Below are 27,293 nucleotides of genomic sequence, written 5' to 3'. Positions count from 1 at the left end.
ACGAGGAACCAAGATGAGGGGAAACAGCCTGTGCCCTGCTCTGAGACCTGGGGTGAGACCTGGAGCTCCAGTCAGCTGGGATTAGTGCAGGACTCACTTTTAGGTACTTATGGCTTTCAAATCCCTTGATAAAAAAAACCCCAGTTCTGTCTGAAGGGAAGATTCCAGACTCTTTGGAGCAGGATCTTTGCCTTTGGTACAGCCCAAGCCCAGTTCAACCCCAAACCACTGCTAAACCACATTTTACTGCCGGGTTTAAGGGTGAGTCCTGCAGGTTACAAGTGACATTTCTCAGAGCCTGACCTCGTGACACTGCCAAGACCTCAGGGTGGGAGTGAAGTTTTCCAGCTTCTTGTAAATAAATCCTGGAACGAAGTAAAAATGCCAGAAGCAAATGGATGAATGTCTGCTCTTCCTTGAGGCTGCCCTCACCTTCCTTCTGCTGCAATCCCCCCAGATTAAGTGCTCAGAATCCCAGGATCTGCCTGTTACTTTTCTTTGGGGTTGGCTGCTCAACACTTGAGAGCTGAGGCCATTCTCAGATTCCTCATGTGGAGGGGAAAGGACTTTTGTACAAGGTTTTCCATATTTTTTCCCACTCATTGGAAATATCTGTCCAAAAAAACTCCTCAGTGCAACCTGCATCCAGCTCCTGCCTTCCCCCTTTCCTCCAGGAGGAGAGTCTGGGAGGGAAAAAGGGATTTATTTATTTTATATCTCATCAATCTTCATTATCTGAGCTTTATAGAGAGGGAACAGATTTGTCCTTCACTGCAGACTTTGGATTTATGCTGGAAAAACTTCCCCATAAAGCACTAAACACTTCAAAAACTACGTTGGATTAGGAAAAAATAGTTGATTGATATTTTATTGTATAGTACTGAACAGTAATCAAGATAAATTATCTCCAGCTAATCACCCCGTGAGAGTCTGTGTGTGGTTTGAACAAACCTTGATCCAAAAACAGTTAATGAAAAAAGTTAAATAGGATTTTGGGGGTCTCTCAGCTGCTGTGCTGGGCCACCAGTGACTCAGATCCCTGAGTTGTCCCACTGCTTAGCAGATCCCAGCGGGATGGGATAGACAGGAAATCCCTGGTGGAGCTGGGCTCAGTGTTCTTGCCTTGGCAGAGCAGTCAGTGTTGCTGGTGGTTGTACTACAGGGAGTAAATCGCTAGTAAGGACAAGTGTGGCTTCTTTGGGCTGGAAAAATCAGTCCTCCTTCACTGCCCAACCTCAAAAATAACAACCAAATGCTATGCTGGCATCAAATGGATGAATTCTCTTCCCTTCCTGGGTTTCTGCTTTCCAGCAGGGAATTTCCCAGTGCTGTTTCATTGGGATGGAGGGAGGGATGTGGTGGGTGGGTGGTGCGGAGGTGTGGGGTCAGAGCAGTCCCTGCAGCAGAATGTTCCCAATGGTGGCTGCCAGCACGGGCACAAGGCAGGAGGAGAGCCTGGATCCTGATCCTGGAGAGAGAACACAGGGAGTGGGATTCTCCAGGTGCACAGCACACATGAGCTGGCAGAGCCACATCCCCAGCACTGAATCCAGCCAGGAACAAGGGGGTCAGCCAACTTTGTCCTCACCATCATTCCCAAGCCTTTCCCAGCTCCAAACATTCCCACCTTACCAGGCTCAGGCTGCAGGTTGATGTGTCCATTGGATGTTGGTCGTGGTGACTCCGGAACACATCCAGGTGTTGGTTTGGTGGTGGAAGAAGGGCTGGGAAATCCCAGAGTGGAGCTGGTCTGGCACGGCGGGGTGGTGGGCTTGGCCGTGGAGGAGCCGAGGCTTGTTTGGGTGGAGGTGGTGGAACTGGGAACGGGGGTGGGCTTGTGGGGAGAGGGGCTCGTGTGTGGGGCTGTGGTGGCAGCTGGGACGGAGGAGGAGTGAGGGACAGGGGTGGCAGTGGGAGCAGAGGAGGAGTGAGGGACAGGGGTGGCAGTGGGAGCAGAGGAGGGGTTGGGGACAGGGGTGGCAGTGGGAGCAGAGGAGGGGTTGGGGACAGGGGTGGCAGTGGGAGCAGAGGAGGAGTGAGGGACAGGGGTGACAGTGGGAGCAGAGGAGGGGTTGGGGACAGGGGTGGCAGTGGGAGCAGAGGAGGAGTGAGGGACAGGGGTGGCAGTGGGAGCAGAGGAGGGGTTGGGGACAGGGGTGGCAGTGGGAGCAGAGGAGGAGTGAGGGACAGGGGTGGCAGTGGGAGCAGAGGAGGGGTTGGGGACAGGGGTGGCAGTGGGAGCAGAGGAGGGGTTGGGGACAGGGGTGGCAGTGGGAGCAGAGGAGGGGTTGGGGACAGGGGTGGCAGTGGGAGCAGAGGAGGGGTTGGGGACAGGGGTGACAGTGCTGTGGGTGGCAGTGGGAGCAGAGGAGGGGTTGGGGACAGGGGTGACAGTGCTGTGGGTGGCAGTGGGAGCAGAGGAGGGGTTGGGGACAGGGGTGATGGTGCTGTGGGTGGTGCCAGCCGGGTTAATGCCAACACCAGCGCTGGTGGTGGCCCTGGAGGTGACAGCAGGGACTGGGGCGGCGCTGGGGCTGCTGGGGGCCAGGAGAGTGGTGAGGAGGGTGACAGCAGGGGAGGTGGCTCTGTCTGGGGTGGGAGCCTGGTGGGTGGAGCAGGGGGCCCTGGTGGTCAGAGCGGGATGGGCAGTGGGGGTGGCAGTGGGGACAGTGGGACCCCCAGTGTATGTGGGGGTGTCTGGGGGGGGTGGGCTCAGAGTGCTCGGGGTGGGGGTCCTGGGGGGGACTGTGCTTGGCTGAGGGGCCGAGGGGCTGGTGATGGCAGTGGGGGTGGGGACAGTGACACTGGCTGAGGTGCTGGGGTGAGGAGAGGTGGTGACAGTGGCCGTGGAGGTGATGCTGGCTGGGGTGGTGGGGCAAGCAGGGCTGGCAGTTCCCGTGGGCTCCTGCAGCCCTCCCTGCAGGCCGATGCCCAGCACGCAGTCCAGCTCCTGCTGGGATTGTGTCTTCACCCAGCTCACCACCAAGGGTTTGTTCTCAGCTTCCTTCAGCTCAGGGAGATTTTCCCCAAGCAAATTTTTCACGTCGGTGACGCTGAGTTTCTGCAACACACACACAACAGCCCCTTCCCTCACCCTCACAGCCCCAAGTGCTTTGCTAACGGGGCTGCAGAGCAGCTAAAACTTCCTAAAGAAAATTTATAAAGGGGAGAAAGTGGAGAATCGGTGATTTGATGGGGCTCTGGTCTCGGATCTCCCCACTCAGCCCTCAGCCAGCCCTGCCCTTCAGTGGGGAGAGGGACAGCACCATCCCGGGGCTCTACCTGCAGTTCCTTGGGATTTAGGGTGAGGAAGGTGGCCAGTGTCATGTTTATGGCCACACCAGTATTAGCCAAGTTCTTCAGATCCTCTGCTGGAGCTCCACCTTAAAGAGAGCATAGGGGACACCTGGAGATGTGCAAACTCTTCCAGCACTGCTGGGGAGGATTTGGAGAGGTTCTGGAGACTGTCAGACGTGTCTGTGGCTGAGAAGAAACCCCAAACCCGGTGGTGGGAGGGAGGGTGTAGGAGGAGCACCTACCCAGGTATGGCTGGATCTTCCAGTAGTAGGGCCTGGGGGTGCTGGCCAGGCCAGCAAAGGCCTCCCGGGCCTTTCTGTAGAACTGCTCCTTCTTGGTTTGGGAGCACAGAGAAATGTTTAACGACCCAGCGGTCCTGGAAGGGAGGGGCACAGGTCAGCAGCACCCCAAATTGCAGATAAAAGTGTTGTGGTGGCTGGGAGGGATGAGTGGGTTGTCCCCCCTCATCGTCCTGGTGCTCAGGTGGGGTCTGGGGTTGGAACACAGCAATCCCACTGTGCTGCCTGGGAGGGGGGAGATCCACACAGAGCTGCGGGTCTTCCATCCCAGCACCCACCTCCCCAGGGCCCCTCAGGGCTGGCCAGCATCCCTGAAAAGCGGCTCACCGGATGGCTTCAGCGGGGATCTGCTGGATCTGTTCCTCCTGCAGCTTGCACAGGTGTTCGCTTCCGATTTGCTGGAGCAGGGGCCCGGTCAGGGAGCCCCCCAGGGCCAGGAACCTGCTGAGCAGCTGCTGCAGCTGAGGGGCACAGGGCACATGGGGGATAGGGGCAGGGAAGGGAGATGCTCCTGGTAAGCATGGGAGTGCCACCAACCCCCCAAAACCCCACAACACCTTCACCCTGAGCCGGGCTGGGGCACAGGTGAGCCCAGTCTGTGTTCCCCAGCACCCATTCCCTGCTGCTGCTGCCATGGATTTACCTGGGAATCCGTCCACTGTCCTCCCGAGGGGTTGAGCAGGGCTGAGAGGGTGTCACTGCATCTCAGCGTCCACTTGCTGATCTCCTGCTCCGTGTACAGGCGGGACAGATGCCCCAGGCGCTTCAGCTGCTCCTCCGGGATCCCCGACGGGAAAAACTGTGGGGCCCGACCCGTGGGGCAGGAAAGAGGATGAGGGAAGGGAAAATAGGGCAGGAATGGGTGTAAAGGACCCTCTCGGGCACCTTCATCCCTGTGTTCACTGATCCCTGTTCCCACAGTGCATCCTGCCCCTCCCGGATTGTGCCCGTGCTGCTGGGGGGCTCCTGCCCTGTGTCACCCCTTACCTGGTCCACCTTTTTTTTCAGGATCTCGAAAGACTCTGTGGTGATTGGCAGTTCCAGCACAGCCTCCAGGTTTTTTATTAAGAAATCACCACTCAGGTGCAGGTTGAGCTCCTCAGGGGTGAGGAAGAGGATGCAGTCAACAGTCAGCTCAGACAGGCAGGCTGAGGGCAAGGAACTGTATCAGACAGAGGGTGTGTGTCCTGTGTGTCCCCTTCCCACCTGGCCCTGGGCTCAGAGCCCCTTGGAAGAGCTTTGGTGAAGCACAGGGAATCACAAAAACGTGGCTCAACCCACCATGGATCCTCCTCCCATCCCCTGGTCCCCAGCCCACAGAGGTGCCTCATTTGCTCTCATTCCTTAAAGTTATTGCTGAAGAACCTGGCGATGTTTTGCAGCCCACTTGTGCTTATTAAAAGCAACTAAAACCGCTCCATGTCCCCTACACGAGCATCCTCTGATCCTGCAGCATCTTTCCCTGGTGCTGGCCCTGCCTGGGGAGTGTCCCACTGTCCCAGCTCCTTCCCGAGTGCTGCCACCACATCCCTGCTCCCAGGTAAGAGCCATCCCCCCCACCGTGCTATAAGGACACTTCCCCACTTCCCCAGTTTATGGGAACCCCAGATTTCTGCCTGGTTCCTCTGGGAGCCCCCAGATGCCAACCAGCCCCGGGGCATTTTCCCTTCCCAGAGCTCTGGACTGGCGAGAGTGAAGGGAAACACTCACGGTCCACGTCCACACTCCGCTTCAGCCTGGGGTGCGAGGCAGCTGATGCTGCTGCAAAGGCCCTGAGGAGGATCAGGGATTTCTCCCCCTGGGAATGTCCCTGGCTGCTGTAGGCGGCCACGATGCTCCTCCTGAAATCCTCCCGCGCTGCCTGCGGGGGTACAGGGTGCTGGGACCGGGGGGCAAAGGGCCCAGGGACAGAGGGTGCTGGGTCCCCCAGCCTCGGAGCTGACCTGGCTGATGGACGTCTCCCCCCGAGGCCCCGAGGAGGGACCTTACCTCGGCCACCAAACTCAGCGTGGTCTGGTTCAACGCCAGCACGAGCGGCCCCAAATCTTGCAGAGTCTGTAAATCCCAGCTTGAAGGATCCCTGCGGCAGCAGGAGAAGGACCAGCTCAGCACCCGCGTGGATGCCCACCCCTCCAGGAGCAGGAAGGTTCCTCACCCGTACGCTGTGTCCCCCGTGAGGAGCAGGGCATTGAGGGCGTCCTGCTGTGCCCCTGTCAGCGCCGGGCAGAGCTTCAGGTTGTCCAGGATGGCGGGACCCGAGGCCGGGATGGTGGCCGGCTCCAGGTCACACACCAGCGCCCCGAGGCTGCCGAGCTGCTGCGGCTCCAGGCGCCTGCCCCGCACTCCCTGCGAGAGACCAACCAGCCTCGTACCCCGCCAGGTGAGGGCTGGGCGTCCCTGGTCGCCCCCCGTGCCATCCCCACTCACCAGGCAGGTCAGTGCCCCGCGGAGCAGCCGCCTCCTCCGGGATGAGCCCCGGGGCAGCAGATCCAGGTTCCCGCGGGATGCTCGCGAGTAAAATTCCCTGCAGGTGCCAGCGCGCACCGCGGACGGGCTGTGGGGACCAGGAGTGGTGGGGGGAGCGGGGTGAGGGATTTTGGTGGGTACGGGGGGTTTTAAACTCTTTCACTGAGCTGGGGGGTCTCAGGCACAGGATGGTGTTGCCCAACCCCGTGGCTCCTGAGAGATGAGAGACAGCCGGGGAATCCACGGGGCTGGGAATGCTCTGTGCAGGTTGGAAGGTGCCCACAGCCCACAGCGTGCAGGGACCACGCCAGCGGGCGCTGGGTGCTGGGATTCCACCCCAAACCCACAGGATACCCCTGGATACTCACTGGAAGAAGAGCAGCAGATCCGGTGGGAAGCTGCCGAAATCGGCCGTCAGTTTCTTGGCAGCGAGGAGCCGGGCCAGGCAGGAGAGCTGGGCACAGAGACCGGGCTGGTCAATGCCAAGGCGAGGAGAGTCCCCCCGGTACCCCTGGCACCCCCCGACTCCGTGGGGTTTGCAGCCCCCTCCTGCCCTGCCCACCTGGGCGCTGCTCAGCTCCCCTGGTTCGCTTTGCAATCCCCGGGCGAACGCGAGGATGTCGGCAGCGGGCGCGTCTCTGGTCGGGATGCACGGGAATTCCACCGGGAGCGAGGATGGGAAGCTGCGGGAATGGGAGGCTGCGGTTCAGCACCCGCCTGAGCTCCCCAAAATCCCCTGGAGGGCAAATCCACTAGTTCCCTTGGGAAAGCCCTTTGCCCTGAGCAAGGCTGCGTGCGGTAAGTGGGGTAAGTGGGAATAACGGGCGGTGTCATTGAAATGTCCCCTAACATCAGTGCCAGGGTGTTGCCCGTCCCCACAGCCGGGTGGGTGCCCACCATATCCCGGGATCTGCGTCCGAGAGAAACAGCAGTGCCTGGATTTCAGCCGGGGGGAGGCTCCCGCTGCAGCCCCGTCAGGGAATGAGAATTCTCGGTGTGTTTGTGTCTCAGCTGGAGCAAAACCCGCCGGAATCCCAGCGCGGAACCGGCTGCGCAGGGCTGTAAATCCTCCCCGCCCCGGTGACCCGGCACAGCAGCAGATGTGGGGACAAACGCAAATTCACCCCGCCGGACCCACCAATCCTCAGAGCCCCCGCCGGGGCTAGCACTTACTGGGGATGCTCAGCGTTGGCCAGGACGGCTCCAATGATCAGGGCAGCCTGGGGAGAGGATGGGGAATGCTCAGCCCCAGCAAGGAATGGGAAGAAGGGATTTGAGATGCAGGGAACGGGATCTGACCCGGTTGGAGTCCTCAGTCTGCTGCCCGTGAGCCACAGACAGGAACTGCTGCAGCCTCTGGATTATATGTGGGGACAAAAGCCACCACAGCCACTCTCAGGAGTGGGGACGCTTTGGTGGGTCTGTCCCTGCTTCCCTAGAGCAGGTTTGGGAGCAGGGAAGGGAAGCTGCTGGGCAGTGGGTGAGGGATGGGACAAGGACAGGGCCACGCTCTGCACAGGGGGACAGTGGGAGGTGGTGGCTGTGCGTCCCTGGAGCTGAGCACTGGGGGAATGGTGGCAGCTCCAGCACCAGCTGTGGAGTTTTGGGAAAGCCCTGGCACGGCGGGAGCCAGCGGAGCCGGCAGGGACTCACCGCTGCGGCTTTCACCGGGTCTGTGGAGACACCTGCAAGGAAGCAGGAGCAGGTTAGGAAACACCCATGAATTATGTACAGCTGGTCGGGGTTGTTCCAAGCAGAGCCAGGTTTAAAGCCTGGGAAGAGCCTTTTCTTTGCTGATTTCCTGTTTAGGAAATGCTGGGGATCACTGTGCAGAGAGCAGCCCCCAGCCCGAGCACACCGACTGTCTCCAGGTAGGTATGGAAGACAAAAAGGGATAAATCTATCCCTGGAAATCTGTGCAGGTCTGTCCCCGGGAAAAGCCTGCGGACGCTGAGGGGAGCATGAGGAAGAGCGCTGGGAGTGCCGAACCGAGCGGGACTGGGACGAGGAGCAGAACAGCTGGAGCATCCCTGGTGCCAGGGACCGGGGATGTGACTCACGGAGGCCGAGAGTGGGGGACAGGATGTGACTTACGGAGGCCGAGAGTGGCAGGTGCCAGGGCTGGGGCTGCCCACACCATGGTGCTGGCGCCGGGGCTTTGTCCTTGGAGCGGGTCTGGAGAGCCGTATCCCACACTTGGAATCGTTGGAAGGTGCTGGAGGTCCTGGGGCTGATTCTGTCATCCAACCCTGGGGCCGGAGCTGTGGGGTCAGGGGGTCTCAGTGTGCCCACCCCAACTCCGTGAGGCTGCACAGACCCCCAGTGACCAAGGGAGCGATCTTTAAATCCTATATAACAGAAAACAGGACTTCCCCCGCCCATTATTAAAAGAAATTCCGCAATTGTCCCCTCTGACACCCAGTGCTCCGCTCCTGCAGGGACAGGGTTCCACTCCATCCCCCAGCTCCTCACCAGCACAGACTGGGAGAAACCCAGGGTAACCCAGTGAGGGAGCCCAGCAGGTGTTCCCCACCACTCCACAGCCCTCAGGCGGATCCCCTGATAGAAAATCAATCCCTGCTCCCGCAATTTCTTCGGGGCTGCCCACAGCAATCTGTTATCGCTGTTTGAACTCAACACAAGCAATTTCCCCCCCATAATCTCATTTCCCCCCCCTCGCCCCCCAAATCCTACCGTGGCGGTGCTGAGCCGTCCTCCTCCTCCTCCTTGTCCAGGGGGTTTGGCTCCGTGACGGGAGGATTCGGCCGGGAAGGTGCTCCCGGGGCTGGGGCAGGGGCTGGGCAGCGCAGGGAGCACTCGGCACTTTATCTGTGCAGGGTGGGGATGTTGCTGTTGCTCCGCACATGGGGTGTGACGGGGCAGTTTCCCAACTTTGTTTCGTCAGGCTCCTTTCCTTCTCTCTGGTTTGGGTCTGGGGTTGTTCCCTATTCCTCGGTAAAGGAGGAACTCTGGGCTCAGGTGAACCCAAAGTGAACCCAGAAGGAGTTAAGCTCCTCTGGTTTGGGAGTTTCTGTGCTCCTGAGGGGGATAAAGGTACTCCCGGTGAGGGGTGAACAGCTCTTTAGAGCTGTTTAGGGGTTTATTTTATAGGACAGCTGGGGTGCAGAACAGATGAGTGCTCAGTGATGGGCTCAGCACCCTCTGGGAGGTGCTTCCCTTGTGCCTCTCCTTTTCTCCTAGATCACAGCCAATCCCATTCCCTTTTTTACAGCTTTTTCCCTGATCGTGCTCCAAAAAATGCTGTCCAGCACATGCCACGAAGAAGGAGACCAACACCAAAGGAATCAAATCCCTCCCGAGGCTCGGGGATGACAGCCTGGGGGAGCCATGAGCACAAACGTTATCTGAGCGTTTATCCTACGAAAAGGGAAGGGTGAGAGCAGGTGGCTGGGCTGGAGCAGGGCTGCACCTCCCTCTCGGCCAAGTTTGGGGGTCCCAGCCCTCACTGAGCTGCTGGCACAGTGCCAAGAGGGTTTGTCACCCCCTGGAGCTCCAGGCTTCGTCCTGTCCCCAGCCCTGTCCCCACAACCGGTCCTGCAACTCCAGGGCTGGACTGACGCCCACGGGTGTTGCTGGTTTCTATTTTGGAAGGATTTGCTGTAAAAGTAGTTCCTCTTGGGGCAGTAAAATTACAGAAACTTGTTTGCTATGAGGCTGCTGGAGGGACACGGCCCCTGCCCCAGGCTGGCTGGACAGAGGTGGCTGGAGCAGGAGGGCAGGGACACATCGGGGTCACCGTGTCCACTGTGTCCCTGTGGAGATCAAAACTGGCCCCGAAACCCCCTCAGGAGCTGCTACAGGAGGATCCTCCTTAAACTTGAACATGTGGAGGAGCATTTGTCCAAGGTCTCAGGTCACACTGGGCTCCAACTGCATCTCCTTGTGCCAGGTGGGCTGGGAAAGCTCCCTCCCCTCAACCAGCTGCTCCCTGCCCATGTCAGGTTCATAATCTTAAAAAAAATCCCCCAATCTTAAAAAAATCTCCCTGTCCTAAAGAGTGCAAATAATTCCTTTGGGTCTTCAATCAGTTTTCCCACTGCTCCAACCTGTTTGTGTTATATAGAAATAACAAGAGACATGGAACGGTTTGGGTTGGCACGAACCTTAAAGCTCATCCAGTGCCACTCTGCCATGGGCAGGGACATCTTCCACTATCCCAGGTTGCTCCAAGCCCGATCCAACCCGGCCTTGGGCAATTCCAAGGATCCAGGGGGGGTCACAGCTTCTCTGGGCACCCTGTGCCAGGGCCTCCCCACCCTCACAGGAAAGAATTCCTTTCCAGTACCCCATCTATCCCTGTCAGTTTGAAGTCATTCCCCTTTGTTCTGTCCCTCTAGCCCTTTTCCCAAGTCCCTCTCCAGCTCTCCTGGAGCCCCTTTAGGCCCTGGAAGGGGCTCTGAGCTCTCCCTGGAGCATTCCCTTTTCCCGGCTGGACAATCCCAGCTCTCCCAGGCTGGTTCCAGCACAGAGGGGCTCTGGCCCTTGGAGCATCCCATCAATAGATCGTTCCTGGTGGCAGCTTTCCCTGTGCACCCCCTAAACCCTCTCAGCCGTGGGGCTGCTCCCCACCTCCTTGCCAGGCAGTATTCCCAAATCAAGAGCTTTTCTCCTGCTCTGCTCTTTGTTTTGGGACGATCCCAGTGGCTGGGGACAGGCAGGGACAGGACGGGGCAGTGACACCTGCCCCAGTTCCTCCATCAGCCCCAGCCACCTCTGTTACCAAACCCGGGAGGGCTCTGGAGCAGCTCATCGCGGCGGTTTCGGCCGGGGCAGTTCCAGCAGGGCGGGCAGGAATTCTGCCGCTCACACAACAGGTTGGCCGGGTCGGAGCCCGAGGCCGCTCCCGCGGGGCCGGTCCGGGCTCATTCCTGGAAGCCCCCGGGAGCGCGGGACGGATCCAGAGACCGGAGAGTGAAGGGCAGAGACACATTTAATACAGCAAATACACCAACACGGGAACTGCAGAGTGCACAGGACATCACAGCCATGCCACAACCCCGGGGCACGAGACGGGTCACAGCCCCGCGGGCAGGAGGGAGCACGACGGGGACACGGCCCCGGAACGCCCGGGAAGGGCGCCTGGAAAACCTCCTCTGCCGGGTAAGGAAAGTCCCTATTTATCTGTGGTGCTGGGGAAAAGCAGCACACGAAGGGTAGAGTGGGGTGTGGGGGCTCCTCGGTGCAATCACAGGGTGGGCTCGGGGTGCCAGCCCCATCTACATCCCTATGTCCCCACCCCTCATCCCGGCTGTGTTCCCAGCAGGGACCGCTCCCACAGCGGGGCCTCCGGGAACGCCGAGTCCCTCCTGTGACGGGCAAATGTCCCCGTCACTCTTCAGCACCTCCCGGGCGCATCACCGCGCGGTTCTTTGGCAAACACGTTCATTGTGCTCATTCCCAGCTGCGGGACCTGCCCGCCCCGCCTGGCCCCTCCCGGCCACTCCTGGCACAGGGGACAGGCAGGGACGGGGCCTGGCAGCAAGAGAAGGGGCTCCTGCTCCTTCAGCCCACCCCGAGCCCTCTGGCACCAGCTCAGAGCCCTCGGTGCCACCCAGTGCTCAGGCTGGCACCTCAGGCCATCCCCACCCTCCACTGGTGGCACCAAGCCACAAAAGGAAGGGACACGCGGGACAGGTGATCCAATTCCCCCCAGGATTCTGGCGACTTGCAGGGTGTGTTCATCCACAAGGAGAGGCCTGTGACTTTTTATTCCCCCTCAGGGTGGGAATATCAGTTGTGTGAACCCCACCAGGTGCATTTTGTATGGGATGGGACTGGTGAGGTGACAGTAACTCTGGGCATGTGCTGATGTGGTCCTTGAAACCTCTGGGCTGGGGCTGTGTGGCTCCAGCCCCTCTGTCCCTCCCCAGCTGTCCTGTTCTCCTCATTTCCAAACGTCCCCCAAGGGCTGCAGAGGATGAGCAGGATGCAAAGGGGAAAGCAAAGCAGGATGACCAGCAAAGCAAGGGCACTTCCAAGGAAATTTCTTGGCATCTGTCAAAGCTGAGCTCCTGCCTGCTCTTCCCATCAGTTCTCAGCCTTTCCTTCAGCTTTATCCTTTTCCTACTGCTCCAGAGCTTTCCCAACCGCCCACCTGAAGGACCTGCCTCCAGGACCCTCTGGAAACCTGCCAGGCAGGAGCCACCCCACAGGACCAACACAGGACACTTATCCCTCCTCATGTGGGTGAGCAAGAAGGGATTCGTGTCCCCTGACCTGTCTCAGCAGGGATAAAAGCAGGAAAGGCAGTGCTAGTAGAAGGAATAATAAAATCCATTAAAAAAGCTTTGGGCTGCTGGCTCTCCGACCACAGAAGTACTAAAAATACCTCATTCCTGAGACCACCCGTATTTTACAAACCCTAAAAGACTAGATTCTCTTCCTAGAAAATTGAAAAAAGTTTAAAATCCATTGGTATCAACACCTTCACCTTCACCAAACCTTTAAAAAACCCCCAGGTGGGCTGAGGGAGGGAGGGGGCAAGGGGCAGGGACCTCTCCATGCCCATCCCAGTCCAGTTTCACAGGACACCCCGGGACTGCGGGGCTGTCAGTGTCCCCAGGCTGTGCTCCAGCCCCCAATCTCCCTCCTCCCACACGACACAGCAGCTTGGAGGGAAGGGAGTGGGAATGGGGGACACAGACACCAGAGCTGCACCCAACACGTTCTCCCCTCCCTGTGCTGGGCTGCAATTCCACATCCAAACACAGAGGGGTTGTGGGAATGTCCATGGCAAAGGCAGTGTCTGGCTGTGCCTGAGCCCCAGGACAGGCATGGAAAGCTTTGGGGTCACTCTAAGCTGGAATGTGACACTGACTGTGCTGCTGAGGCCCAGGACTGGGAAAGGCACATCCCGTGGCCAGATGGATGATGGATGTTACAAAATAACCCCACCTCAACCACTCCTAAAATCTGCCTGATCCCAGCCCAGGAGCGAGGGAAGCCATACAGGGAGTGCAGGTGTGGAGTCAGCGCTGGGCTCCATGGGGAACCACTGGGACAAGGATGGAGCTGGAAGTGCAGGGATGTGCTTTGTGCTCACTCCAGAGCCCACTCAGCCAACCACTGCTCGCACCGTGCCCGCTGCTCCTCCGTCTCCTCCCTCCTGCCTTCACTCCCTGCTTCCTCCTCTCTGGCAGCACGCTCGGCTTCCCGGCCCTCCTCCTCCTCCTCCTTCTGCGTCCCCTTGTCCTTGAGCTCCTGGATGATGTCCTCCAGCCGCTGGGTGACGTGCTGGGGCACCCAGTTGCTGTCCATGGCGTTGACGAACGGGTCGGGCGCGCACACCTCGATCAGCTCCTTCCCGGTGGGAATGCGCAGGTAGTAGGCGTGGAGCATCATCCTGTAGGGATTGCTGTCCTGCCTCTGGCTGTAGGTGAAGTCCCCCACGATGGGGTGGCCAATGGCGCTGCAGTGAACCCGGAGCTGGTGAGTCCTCCCTGGGGGGAGAGCGGGAATCAAGGACAGGGAATATCTGAATCCCTCCTTCAGGGTGCACCGAATGGCATTTGTCCCCCTGAGGCAGAGAACCTGAGCATGGCAGTTCTCAGCTTCCCTCATCCCTTTCCAGGCTCTGCTCCGTGCCAGAGCCGCCCCTGTCCCCACCTGTCAGTGGCTGCAGCAGCACTTTGGTGACGGGGTCTCCGCTATAGAATCCGTGTTCCAGCACGATCAGCTCTGACTGGCACGGCTTGGGATTCTCACAGCCTGCAACGAGATCCACAGGGTGTTTGTGATCCCCCAGCACATCCCAGGGGGTGTGGGCAGAGCAGGGAATGGGGCTGCTCACCCTCTGTCCCCTCGATGCACATCATGTGGGTCATGCCCTCCGTGGTGTTCTTCCCGATGGCGTAGCGGATCGTCATCCGGCTCCGGCTCACGTGGCCCCTCACCTGGGGGCAGGAACACGGTTTGAAACTGGGCCCTCACCCACCCCTCAATGACAGGAATCATGGAATCATGGAATCACAGAAGGGGTGGGGTTGGAAGGGCCTTAAAGTCCACCCATTTCCCAAAACCCAAGTCCTTGTCAGGGACAGGAACACCTTCCACTATCCCACTGTGCTCCAAACCCCAAATCCAACTTGGCCTTGGACACTTCCAGGGATGGGGCAGCCACAGCTTCTCTGGACACCCTGTGCCAGAATTCCTTCCTAGTATCCAACCTAACCCCACCCTCTGGCAGTGGGAAGCCATTCCCTGTGTCCCGTCCCTCCATGACCTCGTCCAAATCCCTCTCCAGCTCTCTTGGAGCCCCTTTAGGGCTCTGAAAAAGGGACTCTAAGATCTCCCTGGATCCTTCTCTTCTCCAGCTGAGTACCCTCACCTCCCCCACATTTCCCTCACAGCAGAAGGCCAAGGCAGGCCGTGGCACGGAGGGCTCACCAAGGCCAGGTAGGCTTTGGTCACCAGGCGCTCCTTGAAGCACTTGTAGGCGCTCCCCGCCGCCGCTTTGTTGAGCGCCACACACAGGGCCCCGCTGGTGGAGAAATCCAGCTGGTGGCAGAACCTGGGAAGCACATGAGGGTTGAGGAGCATCCTGGGGACCTCAGAAGTGTCCCCAGCTAAGAGCAGAGCCGGGCTCGGTGCCCAGCTGCTCACCTGAAGCCGTAGTAGGTGTCGGGGTCGGCCAGCTCGGGGAAGCGGTGCTTGAGCTGGCTCTGCAGGGTCAGCGTCTCGTACCACATCTTGCTGTCGATGCGCAGGTCCCAGTGCTTGTTGACCACGATGAAGTCGGAGCTCTGGTACAGGATGGACAGGTTGTCGATGGTGCCCGGCTCCATGGCCAGTGCCCTGCGGGGGAGAGAGAGAGGAGGGAGGGGACTGGGGTGAGTGGAGCGAGAGCTGCAGCTGTGGGATGGGCACAGCAGTCCCGGAGAGACGGGACGGGCAGGGAGCAGGGCCTGGAGGAGGGATATCGCAGTAGGGAATGGAGATGTACCGGTGCTGCTGAGGTACCAGGGTCACCCTGCAACCCCGCTGTCACCCTGCCCGTGTCCCCCAGCCTCACCGGTGTCACACCATGTGGATGCAGGTCCCACAGCGGTACGGATGCTACAGCAGCGCTACAGCCGCGGCCATCCCGGTGTCACACCGCACGGCTGCGCCACTGTTCCGCTGTCCCGGGACGCCCCGGCATCACGCGTGGATGGCTCATCGCTGTCACGCGTGGAGGCCCCGCAGCCGCGCGGTGCCGGCTCTGCCCATCCCCACGGCGGCGATCGGCCTCGCCCCGCTCCCCGCTGCAGCCCAGCCGCGATCGCGGCGGCTCCGCTGGAGGGCACGGCACGGAGGGGACGCGGGGCGGGGACACGCACGGCGGAGAGGACGCGGGACAGGGCTGAAGTGACCCAGGACAGGGCGGAGGGGACCCGAGACAAGGCGGAGCTGACCCCGGACACCGCTGAGGGACCCGCGCAGCGCCCCCGCTGCCCCGGCCCCGCCCGCACCCGCAGCGCCTCCCGGCAGCGCTCACATCGCGTCCAATCAGCGCCGCCCCCGCTGCGTCCGGCCGCGCGCCGCGCCCAATCAGCGCCGGCCCCGCCTCCGCCGCGCGCGCCGTGGCCAATCAGCGGCGGCTCCGCGGCGCGCGCGGGCGGAAGCGCGGCGGGCGCGGGGCCGGTGGCGGCGGCAGGGCGGGTGCGGCCCATGGCGGACGCCGAGGCCGGGGCCGAGGATGGAGCCGAGGATGGCTTCTACGAGCACTTCGCCGCCGAGCTGGAGGTGCTAGCCGAGCTGGGAGGTGGGCGCTGCTGCGGCGCTGAGACCGGAGGCGGTTGCGGCGGAGGGAGGGAGCGGGCGGGATCGTGCTTTGCGCGCCCACTGCGGGTTCTCTCCGGTGACCGGCCCCGTGGTCTGGCCCCTCTTGCAGGTGAGCCATCTCCACCCGCCAGACCCAAAACCTCCCAGTTCCGGGGCAAGAGGCAGCCGCCGGAGGAGCCCGCCTCCCCCGGGAACTCTCCCGGGGACACCAATGCCAAGAAGAGGCACCGGGACTGTGTCCCGGCCGTGTCCCCGCCAGCACCCGAACAACGCAGTAGGTTTGACCCGGTTCCCCCGGTGCTGCTCACCCCTGTCCCCCCGCCCCGAGCGGTGCAGGGTGCTGGAGCATCCCATGCGTGCCACCGTCCATCGGTGATGCTTCTCCCCTTCCTCCCTCCTGGTCTCTCCCAGCCCCGAAGCCGAAGCGGCAGCGCCTGGAGGCTGTTAAGAAGCTCGATTTTGGCGCAGACGATGAGTTGGCTGCGGATGTCTCCTGGGATGGTGGCCCAGAGGCGCTTCTTGCTCCCCACAATAGCAGGTCGGCCACCCTGAACCCCATTTTTAACAGGAGCAAGGGAAAGGGCCCTTGCCCTACTGAAGGAATTGATGTTTCCCAGCTCGAACCACCTGGAGATGAGTGGAATGAGCCCCCTGCAGACCACACCACCCTTGGAAAAGAAGAGGGTCCTCAGGAGACCCCCCATCCTGGAGGATTACATCAACGTGACGTCCACCGAGGGCACCAGGGTCTTCCTGGTGCTGCGAGATGATCCCTGCAGGACAGGGGTGGAGGTGAGGAGGGATCAGAAGGTTGGGTTTGCTTCTCTGTGGCCTCCAGGTGGTTGAGGAGGGACTGTTTGTGCTGTGTCCTTGCAGCTCCCGGATTCCCTGGGCTGGAATGCTCGCAGGCCGCTCCACTTGCTGGGCGTGCCCTTCTCCTACCTGAAGGAGCAGGTGGATGAGGAGGTACCACATCTCCCACTGACCTTCCCCTGTTCCTGCCACCCCTGCTGGCCACAGGGCTGGCTCCCAAATTCCCGCTCCCCCAGCTGTGGATTGGGGGCTGTCTCTGATCCCCCTCTCTGTGTTTGTGCTCAAGCGTCGCAGGCAGGTTCTGGAGGCCTCACAGCAGCTGACAGAGATCATAAACAGGTGAGGTGTTGGGATGAAATCCCACTCCAATCCAGATTTGCCTCCCAGGTGCTTTTTCGGGATCAATTTTGGGGACCTGCAAGCAAAGGAGCCTTTTTGTTCTCATCACCCCCAGCTTGGGGAGTCTGGGTGGAATTCCCAGCCCTGCCCTGACTCCCTGGGTGGTTGGGGTAAATTAATTCCTTCCTGCAGCTGCCTTGGGAGCGAGCCTAGCACTGAGAGCCCGGATCCCAGCATGGACATGGATCCAGCAGCCGAGGAGGAATCTGCATCCCACTGCCTCTGGGTGGACAAGTTCATGCCCCGGCGCTACATGGAGCTGCTCAGTGACGATGTGAGGTGCTGGGATAAGTGGGGCTTGGGATGGGTGGGGTTGGCACCTCTGTAACTCTCCTTTAATGCCATGGGATCAGGAATTGCCTTTAGAAGTGCTGGCTGGAGGGCTGTGTCCATGCTGGCCCTGCCTGGGATCAGTCTTGAGTCCCTGGCAGGTTGGGATGGCAAATTGTCACTGGAGGCTGTGGATGTTCTGACTAAAGAAACTATGGAATGTGACCAAAATGAGACAAAAAGGATTGGGAGGGTTTTAGCCAGGAATTGTTGGCTATTTTGATTTTTTTTGGGAATAGTAAAACTTCTGTAGGGAATCAGGGACAGCAGGGATGGGGCTGATGTGACTTATCCCGGGTTTCCCTGAGGGATGGGGGCTGAGCTGGGAAGGGAAACGTTCCCACATTGTCACAGGGAGATGCCAGGTGGAACCCTGAGCAGCCTCCTCCATGAAGGAGAGCCTTCCTCTGTCCTCAGCTGGATTTTTTCCAGTGTCCATGGATTTTCCTTGCTTTCCTCCCCCCCCCTGCAGTACACCAACCGCTGCCTGCTGAAGTGGCTCAAGCTGTGGGACACGGTGGTGTTCGGCAAGGACAAGGCTCTGAAGAAGCCCAAGCCCAGCCCTGCAGCTCATCCCCAACTCAGCCATCCCAAGGAGCATCCCAGCAAGTGGAAAACCAAGGTCCAGCTCACAGAGGAGATTCTGGAGGCCGAGCTGGACCAGCACAAGAGACCCAAATACAAGGTGAGCAGGAGGGGACGTCGCTGTGGGTCCCTCTCCTGCCACCAGCTGAGGAGCAGGCTCGTCCCCTCCATGGAGGATGCCCTGCCTCACTGCCTGCAGGGGTGACCTCCCCTCTGTGCCACAGGTGGCCCTGCTCTGTGGCCCCCCTGGCCTGGGTAAGACCACGCTGGCCCACGTCATCGCCAGGCACGCGGGGTACAACGCTGTGGAGATGAACGCCAGGTGAGCCCTGGGTGCCAGGGGAGCCCTGGGTGCCAGGGGAGCCCTCGGTGCCAGGTGAGCCCTGAGTGCCAGGGGAGCCAACGCCTGCTGCCGTGTTGGAGGTGATGCTGTTGTTCTGGAGGTGATGCTGTCCCAGGGGTGATGCTGTCCCAGGGGTGATGCTGGCGGTGTCCCCTGTGCCACACTCACCCATCCCCGTGTCCCCTCACAGTGATGACCGCAGCCCCGAGGTGTTCCGGACCCGCATCGAAGCCGCCACCCAGATGAGGTCAGTGCTGGGCTCCCACGAGAGGCCCAACTGCCTCATCATCGACGAGATCGACGGCGCACCCGCGGTGAGCCCGGCACACCTGGACTGACCCCTTCGGCATCAGCTCCTTAAATACCACCCCATTAACAACTTCTGCTCTGTTCCATGGGCAAGAATCCATCCCTTCCATCTTTGTTTTCCCCCCAGGCCTCCATCAATGTGCTGCTGGGCATCATCCAGCGGAAGGATGCGGAGGGCGAGGCGGGCGCGGGGCGGCGGCGGCGGCGCGAGGGGGGAATCCTGCTGCGGCCCATCATCTGTATCTGCAACGACCAGTGAGTGTCACCTGCCTGGGGGGGACAGGGACACCGGACCCTGCCCCCAGACAGGAGGTGGCTGCTGGTGGTGTCTCTGTTTGAGTGGAGCTCCTCACATCCTGGGGTCCGTTAGGGTCCCTCAGGATAGGAAGGACGTTGAGGGGCTGGAGCATGTCCAGGGAAGGGAACGGAGCTGGGAAGGGGCTGGAGCACCAGGAGCGGCTGAGGGAGCTGGGAAAGGGGCTCAGCCTGGGGCAAAGGAGGCTCAGGGGGGACCTTGTGGCTCTGAACAACTCCCTGACAGGAGGGGGCAGCTGGGGGGGGAGTTGGGCTCTGCTCCCAGGGAACAGGGACAGGAGGAGAGGGAACGGCCTCAGGCTGTGCCAGGGGAGGTTCAGGTTGGATATTGGGAAAATTCCTTCATGGACAGGATGGCCAAGTATTGAGTGGACCAGGCTGCTCATGGCAGCATTGGAGTCCCCATCCCCAGGGCGGGGATTGCAAAGCTGTGTGGATGTGGCACTTGGGGACATCATTTCATGGTGGCAGTGCTGGGAGAACAGTTGGACTCAGTGCTCTAGGCTTTTCCAACCTAAGTAATTCCATGATTAAGAATGGAATTCCCTGCTGGGCTCTCTCAGACCCCCGTGTTTCCCTCCCCCAGGTACGTGCCCGCCCTGCGCCCGCTCCGGCAGCAATCCTTCCTGCTCAGCTTCCCTCGCACCACTCCCTCCCGGCTCGCCCAGCGCCTCAGCGAGGTCTGGGGTGTCCCAGGGCCCCCCTGTCCCCCTGGCTGAGTGTCCCCTCCCCGCTGAGGCCTGTCCCGCTCCCGCAGATCGCGCTCCGGCAGGGAATGCGGGCGGACATGGGTGCGCTCCTGGCGCTCTGTGAGAAGACGGACAACGACATCCGCTCCTGCATCAACACCCTGCAGGTACTGGGGACACCGGGGTGGCCCTGGGAACACGGGGATGGCCCTGGAAATATGGCCATGGCTCTGGGGATACAGGGATGGCCCTGGGGACATGCTCCTGCTGCAGCTCTGGCCTCACACTGGGACAGAGGGGACGAAACTCCCTTCCAGGCAGATCCCTGAAACATCTGCCCTGTCCCCTGGGGTGTTTTTAACCCTACACGTAGAGGAGGAGGGGGGTCGCTGTGTCCAGCTTTTCCCAGGGGTTTTGGGATCTCCATGCCTTCGCTCCTGTTGCAGTTCCTGCACGGCCGAGGGCAGAAGGAGCTGAGTGTGCAGGTGGTGCAGACCATGAGGATCGGCCTGAAGGACCAGAACAAGGGGCTCTTCTCCATCTGGCAAGAGATCTTCCAGCTCCCCAGGGCCCAGAGGTAAAAGGAGGGGTTTGTTAGATCTGCTGAGTGCTTGGCGGGGTGGTATTCCCATTTCCCAGAGAAGCTGTGGCTGCCGCTGGATCCCTGGAAGTGTCCGAGGGAGGCTGGATGGGGCTTGGACCAATGTTCTATAATTCCATGACCTGCAAGGTTCTGAAGAGCAGCTTTTTGAGGAGATTTGTGTCCATCATAGAATCCTGGAATGGTTTGGGTTGGAAGGGAGCTTAAAGCCCACCCAGTGCCACCCCTGCTGTGGGCAGGGACACCTTCCACTATTCCAGGTTGCTCCAAGCCCTGTCCAGCCTGGCCTTGGACACTCCCAGGGATCCAGGGGCAGCCCCAGCTTCTCTGGGCACTCTGTGCCAGGGCCTCCCCATTGTCACAGGGAAGGATTCCTTCCCAATATCCCACCTAAACCTTTCCTCTCTCAGTCTAAAGCTTTTTTGCCACTCCACTTAGCTCCCAATAATTCGGCATTGGCATTGCCTCCAGTGCAGTGTCCCAGGATCCAAATATTCCTTGCTGGCCCCTTCAGTACTGGGAAACCCTCAGCTCTTCCCTTTGGGCTCTCCCCAGGCACAGGATAGGAATGGACCCCTCTTTGCCAGCCCAGCTCCTGCTGGGGGATGAGGACCTGTCACACCCTGGGGGCTCAGCTGGCTTCAGTTCCTCCTCCCACCGCTTCCACCACATCCTGCACCTCTCCATCTCCTCGGGAGAGCAGGAGAAGCTGGCCCAGGTGAGGGGGGGAGCCGGGTGCTGGAGCTGAGCTCAGCGGGAAGCTCAGAATCCCAGCGAGGTGCTCTGCTGGAGCACCCTCCACCCTTCTGATCCCAGATCCGCTTCCAGGGCCTGTTTGAGAACTTCCTGAAGATGAAGGTGCGGGATTCCAGCCTGGGCTCCGTGTGCCTGGCCCTGGAGTGGCTGGGCTTCTCCGACCTGCTGGGCCGGGCAGTGCTGCAGGGGCAGAACTTCCAGCTGCTGCGGTACCTGCCCTTCCTGCCCGTGCTGTTCCACCTGCTCTTCGCGGCCACCTCCATCCCCCGGCTGGCCTATCCCAGCAGCCAGCACGAGGCAAGTCCAGCAGGGCAGGGTGACAGCCTGGCCACAGCTCTGCCCCTGCAGGGACACCTGGCTCAGCTGGCCCTGCCCTGTCCTGTCCCTAGGCCCTGGCCAAGCTGACCCAGATGCAGAACCTGGTGCTGTCCATGGTGTCGGGGATCGCGCCCAGCGCCCGGAGCCGTGCGGGGCAGCAGGCGCTGGTGCTGGAGGTGCTGTGCCTGCTGCTGGACATCATTGCCCCCAAACTGCGGCCTGTGAGTGTCCCCAGCCCCTGTCCCTGCTGGGGGCCCTGCCTGGCTGCTGTGACCCCTCTGCAAACCCCACCCTGATGAGCGATCCCGGATCTCTGTCCCAGGTTGGGGGTGGGTTTGATGTCACGGTGCAGAAGCTGGAGGGAAGCTGAGGACGGGGTGCTGAGGTGCCCAACTGTGGGGAGGAGTCCTGTGCCCCACCTGGGGTGGGCTTGGCTGAGCAGGGCTTTGGGGAGGTGTCAGAGTCACCCCCACCCAGGAGAGGGTCTGTCCCTGCTCTGGGAAGGATGTGTGTCCCTGAGAGGGAGCTAAATTTGATCTGGGTCCTTCCTCACCCAGAGACAAACACTGTGCTTGGGCTGTTTGGAGTTTATAAGTTGTCTGCTGTCCCCTGGCCAGGTGAACACGCAGCTCTACAGCCTGAAGGAGAAGCAGCAGCTGGCTGAGCTCATCAGCACCATGCTCACCTATAACCTCACGTACCTGCAGGAGCGCCTGCCTGAGGGCCAGTACACCTTCAAGCTGGATCCGTGAGTCCCAGGGCTGGGGAGAGGGTGTGGGAGTCAAAATCCTTCCCTGGGAGGGTGGGGAGGCCCTGGAATGGAATTCCCAGAGAAGCTGTGGCTGCCCCTGGATCCCTGGAAGGGTCCAGGGCCAAGTTGGATAGGGATTGGAACAAGTGGAAGGTGTCAGGGTTGGAGCTGGATGATTTTAAGATGCCTCCCAATCCAAACCATTCCAGGATTCTGTGATGATTCTCAGGAAGGAGTTGGGACTCTGGGCTTTGCTGCATGCCCAGTGTGATCCAGCTGCCCCATCACTCCCTCAGGCTGAGGCCAAGCAGGTTGAGCTTTAATGGGATTCAAGGGAAGGGAGCAGCTTCCTTTGGCTCTGACCAGAGGAGGGGCTGGTGGCAGGACAGGGCTGACCCACCTGGGCACATCCCAGTGGCACCTGGGAGTTGTGTCCCAGCATCTCTCTGGCAAACACCTCTGATGTCACCAGCAAAACCTGTGGGGTTTTCTTTAAAACTTTTCAAATCATTGGTGTGACAGCTGATTTCTGATTGGGTGCAGAGCCCCCTGACACGGGGCTTTGCTCCCTGCATTTTAGGGGCAATAATGGTGAATGAATAGTGAATAAATAGGGAATAATCAGGGAATAAATAGTGAATAAACATGAAATATTGGGAGCTGGCAGAGGGACTGGTTGGTGGCTCCTCAGTGCTGGGGATACTGAAACAGGCCTAACTCCAGACCTGGTGCCCCAGCCTTGTTAAGGATCCCGCTGACGATCCCAAATTACTGTTCCTGGCTGGATTCCTATTAAACCTGTCCCCAGGGGCACCTCGGGGTGGCTGTGAAGGTCGTGTTGCTGCTGTGCCCATGGGCTTTTCAGGGCAATCTGTCCAGCACAGACCCTCTGCAGTTTCCTCTTTCTGCTTTCACCCAGATTCCACCCCTGGAATCCCTCCCGCATTCCCATTCCCGCAGTTCCCTGGCTCTGCATGGGGGAAACTGAGGCAGCGTGGCTGGAATCGCGCTGGGATGCTGGGAGGGACAGGGCTGGGAGGTGCTGGGGCTCCCAGGCTGCACAGTGCTGGGTTATTTTCAGTGTCAAGCGCCTGTTCCCTGCAGGAATGTGGAGGCCGTGTGCCGCTTCCCGGCGCTGCCGGCCCGCAGGCAGCTCAGCTACCAGGCCAAGCAGCTCATTGCCAGGGAGATCGAGCTGGAGAAGATGAGGAGGACGGAGGCACGGAGCCTGGGCCAGGTGGGGATTTCCAAAGGGGTGGCAGGGCTGGGGATATGGAGAAAATCCTTAGGGATGTGTTTTTTTCCAAAGCAGTCGGTGGCTTTGGCTCCGTGAGTGGAAATCCAGGATTAACCCCCCTGGCTGCAGCTGGTTCCCTGCACAGCTGTGCTGGGCTGCAGGGCTCAGCTTTTTGCAGGAATTCTGGAGGCAGTTAAAGCTTTGAACCCTTCCACTCTCCAGTGAGGGCTGTGAGGAGGTGGGAATTTTAGGTGGGAATTTTTGGCTGCGATTTGTATTTATCCGTGTGGGAGGTGAACTCTTCCCTGCCTGCTGCACTTCCAAAGGTCCTAAAGCCCCCAGGAGGACCAGAGTGGCTCTGCCCACTGCCCTGGAGGCAGGAAGAGATGGGAACAGGTGGAAAAGGTGGAGAAACATCCCAGGTGTAGCCACTGCCTGCCCTGCCCTGGTGCCAGCGGGATAATTAATCCCTGGGAGCCCCTTGGAGCAGGAGAAGGGCTCCTGGGGGATGTGTGGGATGAAGAGAAGCTGCAAAAACATCTCTGAAGCCTCCTTGTTTACATGTGGAGTCCCAGGGAATGGGGCGTCAGCTGGGGGTGATCCCACGAGGCACAAAATGATGGAAAAATCCATGGGATATTGCAATCCAACCTGGCAGCAAGCAGGGCGGGCTGGGATGGGGGTGGCAGATGCTCAGTGCCCAACCCTGGAGCTCAGACACACCAAGGGGAGCCTCATTCAGGTGTCTCCTCCCTGCAGGATCCTGGGAATGGCCTTGGGGAGGAGCGAGGGGACCCGGAGCCAGCGGGGTCCCCCAACCACCAGCAGCGCCTGGAGCACATCGTGAGGAGAGCGGCGCTGCAGGACAAGGTCAGGGGCTCCACTGCTGCCCCAGTTCCTGCCCCAGTTCCCACCAGCCCTTTCCCGGGCTGCCAGACACTCCCTGGCTCCACTGGAATTTGGTTTTTTTAGTCCAGTTTCCTTTAATAGCCCAGCTCAGCTCCGTGTGTCCCATCAAGGCAGCTCTGGGATTGGGGTGAATTGGATCTGGGTGACATTTTGGATGCGTCCTGGGAAGTTTTCGTGGTGGGGGGAGGGAAGAGCTATGGAGATTTGGGCTAAAATAGCTGAATTTGGGCTCTGTGGGAAAGCAGCTTGGAAAAGCTGCTCTGGAATGATCCCACCCTAGGGATCCTTGGGTTCCAGGAGAAGCAGGGATCATTCCCTGGCACTGCCCCTCTCCAGGGCTCAGCTGCCAGCCCTTTCCTGAGTGTAAAACCCCACACGAGCCTTCAATTTTGTCTTTCCCACAAATTTGAATGCCATTTGCGATCCCAGCGCGCTGGCCCTTCCTGCAGGATTTACATTTAGCTCCTGCTCGCCTCAGAAGTGCCTTGGGGTGGCTGAGCCTTGCCCAGGAACAATCCTGCCATGGTTGTGTCCCTCTCTGAGCGGGAGCTGCAAGTGCAGGTGCTCCAGAGCCAACTCCATTCCTGCTTTTTGCTTCCCACAGCCTGAGACGGATTTTTTCGGGAGGCCACTCCAGCGGAAAGAGGCGGCCACGGCCCCGGGTGGGTAACACAGGTGGCCTCAGAACTGGGTGGGTGGCACAGGGGACAAAGGGGGTGGCAGGTGGGTGGCACAGGGACAGGGGGGCCCCGGGTGCCACTGGGGGCTCTCCCCATTCCCCGTGCCAGGAGCAAAGAGGGGCTCCTGTCCCTCAGCCCCAGCCCCAGGGGACAGCAGCGGTGTGGTTGGACACACAGACACCAGCACAGCTGGCAGGGAGTTCCTGTGGGCAAATCCATGGATTCTGGCCCCAGCCAAAGGGAATTTTGGGTGCTGGAGGCTTTGCAGGATTCGGGATATGGAATCATCAGCTCTACCCTTCCAAACCCTCTCCCTGCTCCCCCAATCCCCCCTCTCCAGTCAGGGCACAGCTTGTAATTTTAAGGTTTCCTGCACATTTCTGAGGTGGATTTTCCTCGTGCAGCCCCTCAGGTTTCCAAGGAAGAGTCCCTGGAGAGCCAGATGGGAAAGGCCGTGGGGAAGAGCGACGTCTGGTTCCGCTTCAACGAGGGCTTCTCCAACGCTGTCAGGAGGAATCTTTACATCAGGGACCTGCTCTAGCAGGGCTGGGGGGGAGCCAGGCATTCTGGAGCTGAAAGTGAAGGGATCCGCTGGTTTTTGGCTTTCTAACCCCCTGGATGAGGTTTGTGGCCATGATCTTGGTGTAGAGTTTTGTATTACCCACTTATTTTGTTTAAAAAAAGAAATAAAATATCTCTAAAAAAATTCATAATGAATTATTGCTCTGTTTATTTCATTAATAAAGCTTGAGGTGCCCAATGTGCCTGTTTTACTGCAAACTGAGATCCTACAAAAGTATCTAAAAATCACTGAAAAAGGGTTTTTTTAATAAAAAGCTTCTTTACAAGTTGCAAAATCTGCCTTTTTTGGCGGCAGAAGTGCAAGATGAAACCCCAGCAAACCTTGGAGCAGCCTTTGCTGTGCTCCTGCCCCATCCCAGGGGCCTTTCCCCACGTCCCCCCCATTTCTAAAACCCCTTCTAGGACTAAACAAGAAGAAACAAGGTGAGGGCAGGGTTTTTGTTCAGGTTCTCATGTTGGAATTGGAACTAACTAATGGAACATCCCCTCAGCAGGGGGGAGCCCTCAGAGGATGGTGCATTTGCCTTTCTCCACCCAGGGGTTGTTCTTCATCAGCTCTGGGTTCAGGAAGGGATCTTCAGGAATGCCATCCTCGATCCACTTCACAAACCTGCAGAGAGGGGAGGGAGGGTGGGCACAGCCCCAGGGGGGTTCAGGGCAGCCAAGAGGGGGATTTGGGGCCGGGGTAAATCCTGCTCTGGTGGGGGGAAACCTGGGATGGGCCCTGATACACTGGGAATGATGCTGGGGGGGGGTGGGGAAATGGGGGTGTTCCCAGCTCAGGGACACAGCTGGGAGGGAAAAGAGCCATCCATGACTTTGGTTTTGAGTCTTGAGCTCTGGAAAAGGGGGGATCTGCACCCTGGGGGGCTGCTGGGGTCACCCATGGGTCAGGAGGTGCCACGGTGCTGCCACATCCCAGCCACCGCTGGAAAGGGGTCGGCACAGGGGGGCTCTGGGGCCAGCAGGGGGGTTCTGCCCCTGGGGCTTGGAGGGTTTGGAGATCCATAAAGGGAAAATCTCATCTGGGAGCACCCAGGGCTTTGAGAGGGGATATTGGGGGTGGATTCTGCTCTTGGGGACACAGGGATGGGAGGGAGGGTGGGGAGGAGAAGGGAAGGGGAGCAGCCACTCACTCAGGTATGGTCTTGGAGGACATCTCCCTCTTGTAGGCCAGCTGGTACTTGAGGCTTTCCACCTCTTTTTTCCACTGTGGGAGATCCCACTCGTCCATGGCGCTCTCCGAGGGCTCCGTTGGGCTGGGAACAGGGATTTTGGTGCCTTATCCTGCCGTGATCCCTCAAGCCTGCACCCCAAAGGATCCCCCAGGATGGGGACAGCATGGCCCAGGCTCTGGGGGAGGTTTCCAACCTCGCAATGGAGCGGCCAAAGGCTCCTGGAGCTTTTGGGGTTGTTTTGGTTGAGTCAGAGTTTGCCCAGTGCCCCTCTCATGCAAAACCCAGGGACTGAGCCAGATTTGACTGAAATTTGGGTGGTGGCATCGCTCGGGGTGGGGAGCAGCAAACAGCAGCCAGAGGCTGTTTGGGAACAGGGGAGTTTGTCCTTTTCCTTCCTGGCCACGGCTGTGAAGGGACCAGGAGGGATTTGGGGCATCCACACGCTGGGTGATGAACCCTGGACACGGCTCACGGGGTGGCCAGCGCTGATTTGGGGAGCAGAGCAAACCCGTCTGTATCCCCCACCCCACTGCCCCCAGCAGTGCCCCTGGGGGAGGACGGGTGTGATGGGGAAACTGAGGCACAGAAGCTGGGGGGACAAGCACCTGGCACCCCGTGCCACCCCAAAAACTGGCAGCACAAGGGGACCTTCC

The 27,293-nt window shown here is 59.8% G+C and overlaps 3 protein-coding genes across 3 annotated transcripts; 1 reads left to right on the top strand and 2 right to left on the bottom strand.

The window, feature by feature from the left end:
* Positions 1 to 13,121: 13,121 nt before the first annotated feature.
* On the bottom strand, positions 13,122 to 15,358 carry RPUSD1 (RNA pseudouridine synthase domain containing 1; the record flags this gene model as incomplete). The annotated part of the gene is made up of 6 exons (XM_082291921.1): positions 15,094 to 15,358; positions 14,685 to 14,876; positions 14,469 to 14,592; positions 13,873 to 13,975; positions 13,689 to 13,790; positions 13,122 to 13,522 (listed from the first exon to the last, which is right to left on the bottom strand). Exons 2-6 carry the CDS (start codon positions 14,864 to 14,866, stop codon positions 13,122 to 13,124), a joined length of 912 nt encoding a protein of 303 aa, XP_082148047.1. The 5' UTR covers positions 14,867 to 14,876; positions 15,094 to 15,358.
* Positions 15,359 to 15,731: 373 nt separating this feature from the next.
* Positions 15,732 to 25,515, top strand: CHTF18 (chromosome transmission fidelity factor 18; the record flags this gene model as incomplete). The annotated part of the gene is made up of 22 exons (XM_082291870.1): positions 15,732 to 15,825; positions 15,955 to 16,119; positions 16,257 to 16,383; positions 16,463 to 16,637; positions 16,722 to 16,811; positions 16,945 to 16,997; positions 17,190 to 17,331; positions 17,860 to 18,072; positions 18,197 to 18,294; positions 18,506 to 18,629; positions 18,752 to 18,879; positions 19,526 to 19,619; positions 19,697 to 19,795; positions 20,075 to 20,205; positions 20,785 to 20,947; positions 21,058 to 21,282; positions 21,375 to 21,524; positions 21,921 to 22,051; positions 23,159 to 23,291; positions 24,051 to 24,161; positions 24,805 to 24,862; positions 25,285 to 25,515. The coding sequence occupies 22 exons, from the start codon at positions 15,732 to 15,734 to the stop codon at positions 25,419 to 25,421; spliced, it is 2,841 nt and encodes a 946-aa protein (XP_082147996.1). The 3' UTR covers positions 25,422 to 25,515.
* A 451-nt stretch (positions 25,516 to 25,966) lies between these two features.
* GNG13 (G protein subunit gamma 13) lies at positions 25,967 to 26,696 on the bottom strand (the record flags this gene model as incomplete). Its single annotated transcript, XM_082292168.1, has 2 exons — positions 25,967 to 26,072; positions 26,599 to 26,696. 2 exons carry the CDS (start codon positions 26,694 to 26,696, stop codon positions 25,967 to 25,969), a joined length of 204 nt encoding a protein of 67 aa, XP_082148294.1.
* Between the last annotated feature and the right edge of the window lie 597 nt (positions 26,697 to 27,293).

Source organism: Coloeus monedula (genome assembly GCF_965178545.1).
Source record: "Coloeus monedula genome assembly, chromosome: 16".
Lineage (NCBI taxonomy): Eukaryota > Metazoa > Chordata > Aves > Passeriformes > Corvidae > Coloeus > Coloeus monedula.
The sequence above is the reverse complement of the archived record's forward strand: the minus strand, read 5'-3'. Positions and strand labels throughout refer to the sequence as shown.